Source organism: Echinops telfairi, unplaced genomic scaffold, assembly GCF_000313985.2.
Source record: "Echinops telfairi isolate 266 unplaced genomic scaffold, ASM31398v2 ScPeMD7_6;HRSCAF=24_0, whole genome shotgun sequence".
Lineage (NCBI taxonomy): Eukaryota > Metazoa > Chordata > Mammalia > Afrosoricida > Tenrecidae > Echinops > Echinops telfairi.
In genome coordinates, this window is record NW_022103902.1 from 9,671,707 (window position 1) to 9,676,396 (window position 4,690).

The following is a 4,690-nucleotide window of genomic DNA, read 5'->3' on the forward strand; positions in this document are numbered from 1 at the left end:
AGTTATATTTTCTAAATATCAGGTATGTTTCTCTAAAATCTCACTACTATGCCTTAAATCAGACATTCACAAGTTCTCACCTGGATCCTAAATTGCAATGGTAATCTCCTGGGACAGAGAAGTCCCTTCCTTTGGCTCCAGCCCTCTTCAAAATAATCCTTCACTGGGCTACTATAGCAAAAGTACTACAAGATACTTCTGGCCATGTCAGGGCTTTCTTGAACCATTCCAGGACCAACACTGGCCCATCAAGAGGATGTGAACAATCCCATAACATTTTATGGACTGCACGGTACTCTTTTTTATTTGCTTATATGTCTTCTCCCTTGGGTGATAAAAGGGGTTGTACTTCAATTCTTTAAAACCTTGGTATACAAAATGTGTCAAAGTGTTCAGTGATTTCATTTTAAGTACCACATTGCTTGTGAAAGTAAAAATTACTTATCCTGGCATTCAAGGACCTGCATATTTTTGTCAAGTGTAATTTTTATAATTTTTCATTATTTATTTGTTATACATCCAGTCACTAGTCAATTACTAAGTATTAAACACAGTAGTAGATGTGAAAAACAGAAATATACAAATTTATATTATTTCACCACAATAATTTTATTTATTTACCCATGTTTCCAACTTCATATCTTAGCATTCCATGCAGAAAATTCTTTAAGCTATATCCCTATTAAAATTATATTTTAAATAAAATACAAAGACTATCTCTACCTGAAAGCCTTCCTTTGAATCCTCAAATTACTTTCTATCCTGTTTACATCATTTACCCTGATTTTCTCAAGTTCAATTACTTTTATACTTATATTAACTTTGCCCCCAAATTCTAACCACGTTGAGACCAAGAACAATGCCTTATTCCTCTGTGTATGCCACCCTCCGACCCCACCCCCACCCCGACTGTCTCAATGTACTCAGCAAAATGACTTTAACACACACATACTTAAGAATTCACTAAAGGTATTAATTAAAATGGAATTCATCACTAACCACATTGGATGATTAACGGCATTGCCATGGCTTGTCTTCTTTGATACTGAACAAAGTCCAAAGATTGCTCCACATCCTTGTTATTTTGATATTCAAGGTCGTTCCAAAATAATGATAGATTCCTATTGCCTGAAGAAACAAAGAAAGCAAACAGGAATAATAAAAATAATACGATCAACAAAATCAAAATGATTAGATAAAGTTTGATTATGAATACATGAGTGAAAAATATGGTCTCAGCCGTAAAATTGAATACCTATGCATGAATAAGAGATTATCACTGAGTGATACGATCCTCAGATTGATTTTCTACTCAGATATTTCTTTGTATTTTCCAAACGGTATAGCGACATACTTTGCTTTAGTGTCTGCAGACACAGGTTTCTATAAACTGATGGTTTGTCACAAGCCTGCGTCAAGCAAGTCTAATGGGGTGATTTTTCCAACAGAATGAGCTCAGGCCAGCTTATGTTTCTGTGTCACGTATTTGTAATCTTCACAATATTTCAACATTTCAAAAAGCCATTTCACACTTAATAAATTACAATTTCCTATAAAAATTACTTTTGTACATGCTGGGAATTATTTTTGTTAAATAATGTGACTTACTTTATTGAAGTGGACTGAAACCAAGCTTGCAATATCTTTGATGTATGCATGTATAGTAAGTGTGCAAAAATATTTTTAATAAAATCAAGCACATTATCAGTACTTTAAAAATATGATTTGTGAGATAGATAGTGAGGTAAGAGTCTTCCAGGACAAGGAAAGACACCATAAGACACCAAAGACACCACAAAAAAGACACCATAAGACACACACCCCTGTGGAAAATCCTTGCCAACTCACTATGGTCAGAAGACCAACATCCACCAAGCATAAGCAGGAGACTGCCATATAGTGCAACTCCACCCAAAAATCAATGCACCAAAAGCAATTACCAAGATAACATTGCCTCAGAGGGGAAAGAAGGCAAGAATGAAGCACCACAAACACAGCACACTGATATGAAGGGATATAGGAAAACACCCAATACAAAAGGTACAAGATGACAGCAATGTATCCAGAGATGGTGGTAATAACTCTGAATATCAATGGCCTCAACACCCATTAAAAGAAAAAGGCTACCAAACTGGTTCAGAAAACATACCCCATCAATCTATTGCCTGCAAGAGACACATCTTAAACTCACAGACAAAATTAGACTAAGAATAAAAAGCTAGCAGAAAATACACCAAGAAAATGGCAATATGAAAAAGAAAGGGTTGCAAACCTAACTTCTGGAAAAATTGACCTCACAATCCATATGTACATCCATTTTGTCAAGCACATAAGGTAGCTCAATTTCCATTTGCTTTAAATATCAGCCAATTGCTTTCCATAGAAGCTGTACATATGTACATGACCACCAGCAGTGGAGGAGACTCCTTGTCTTGCCACATCCCCTTCCAACATTTGTTGTTCTCTGAGCTACCTTATGACCCAGCTATCCCTTTACTGGGCATATACCCAGAAGAGATAAGAAATAGACCACGAAATGAGGAGCTGATACCAGGGGCTCAAGTTGAGAGCAAATGTTTTGATAATGATGAGGGCAACAAATGTACAAATGTGCTTGACAAAATGGATGTACATATGGATTGTGATAAGAGTTGTATGAGCCCCCAATAAAATGATTTTTTTAAAAAGGAGAGAGAAAGAAAGAAAGAAATAGACCACAACCAGTCATCTGTGCTCCAATATTTATTGTGGCTCAATTCACAATTGCAAACAATTGGAAACAACCTAAATTTCCTTCAATAGATGAGTGGCTCAAAAAACACAATGTAGTACTACGGGTCACTGAAAAGCACCGATGATCACATGAAGCGATCATATGATTGTCTCATGGGAAGAATTGGAGGAAAGTATGCTAAGTGATGCTAGCCAGTCACAAAAGGACAAGTACAACATGAGTCCCCTGAGATAAGTATAATCAGCGCAGTAGGTATAGAACAAAAGCCACTTATCTCACACTGTACAGGTTGAGGTACAGGCAGTCAGGTAGGGGACAGACTAAACCCAAGGATGTACATGTTATTCCAACACAAAGAAGGGGAAAAGAGTGGAAGAGGGATGGAGAAGGGGGGAGGGGGGAGATGTCACTGGGGGAGCAGGGCACTAACCCACCCAGAGTGAGAATACTGGTTATGTCTCCACAGAATTGGGAGTGTGCATGCAGACCCCACCATGCCGCACCAAGCCTTGAGAGCAGCATAACCACATGGAGCAACTCATGAAAAGAGTGGGCTACAGGACCGGCCCCAATCAGAGCCAAACTGACCTCCTCCCTAGAAGCATGTGCTACAGAGGACAACACTAAACCGACAGGCTGGAGAGAAGGGTTGGCATGCCATGCCCACACAGAAGCAAACCAAGAAGGAAAGAGAGAGAGTGAGGGTCTAAACTCCATATCTGCATACCAAGCCTAGAAGACAACACCCTGCACAGAGCTGCTAAGGCACAGAGAGAACTGTAGGCTGGAAAACAGCTCAACACACATGCCCCCTCACTGGAGCATACCAGGACAGAGGACAAGACTGGGGACACACAGCGGGAGTGAGTCTGGTCTCAAACCCCCCTAGTGGGGCGAACCTAGAGGGAACAAAACACATCAGCAACAGGAGCAAAGCCAAGCCACTAAGGCCCCGAGGAGTCCCCAAAATTGATTTCATGCTATAAGAAGTAGTTCCCAGAATCCCCCAGGACCAGTGGGAAGATAGTCATAAAGGTCAGAGGACAGACCTTGAATTATGTATGCTTTTTTATTCAATCGTTTGTTTTCTTTTTGTTTTGTCTCCATTATTGTTGGTTGGCCTATCTATGTAAGACAGGCATGAGAAGTGAGCCCACGGGACTGATGATTTGGAGGGACTTAGGGGGAGGAGGTATGGGACGGGAACAGTGACCAAACAGTGTCATAGACGGGAACAACCAGGAATTTAAATTCAGCAATGAGGAGGATGGAGAGATCCTATGGGTGTTGGAGCCACTGAAATCTATCTGAGCAGAATTACTAAGAGACAGTAGAAGGGTGAGTGTGATGGTGGAGCAAGAGGAAGGTAAAAGGAAACAAAGGAAAGATCTAGGAAGTAAAGTTATGGATAGAGGTGTAAAATAGGTGTGCACATACGTAAATATATTAATTCATAAAAATAGAGGTATTAGCCTAGGTACATATACTTATATGGCAATACATTGAGGTAGTGGACAGATTTTGGGCCTCTGTCTCAATGTAAGAACACTTTGTTCTAACAATCTGGCATTCTGTGATCACCCCAAGCACAATGGCTAAAAACAAAATGCGTGCACAAGCAAAAGTGATGAAAAAAAACTGATGGTGCCCAGCTATCAAAAGATATAGCGTCTGGGGTCTTACAGGCTAGAAATTAAACAAGCGGCCATCCAGTAGAGTAGCAACAAGCCCTCATGGAAGAAGCACACCAGCCTGTGTGATCCTGAGGTGTTGACAGAATCAGGTAACAGGCATCAGAAGACCCAAAACAAACAAACCAAACATATTGTTGAGAACGAGAGGGTTTGGAGCAGATCCCCCAAACCCATCTGTAGACAATGACACATTCCCTTACAGAAGGGTCACAAGGAAGGGATGAGTCAATCAGGGTGAAGGATAGCACTGATGAAACACAAC

General features: G+C 40.0%; 1 protein-coding gene across 1 annotated transcript in view; it reads right to left on the minus strand.

Annotated features, from left to right (window-relative positions):
- The window catches only part of MORC1 (MORC family CW-type zinc finger 1), a 193,941-nt gene that overhangs the window by 100,581 nt on the left and 88,670 nt on the right, over positions 1 to 4,690 (minus strand). The window contains exon 15 of the mRNA XM_045286149.1: positions 1,000 to 1,128. Within this exon, the coding sequence (XP_045142084.1) occupies positions 1,000 to 1,128 (129 nt within the window). The remainder of the gene's footprint in view (positions 1 to 999; positions 1,129 to 4,690) is intronic.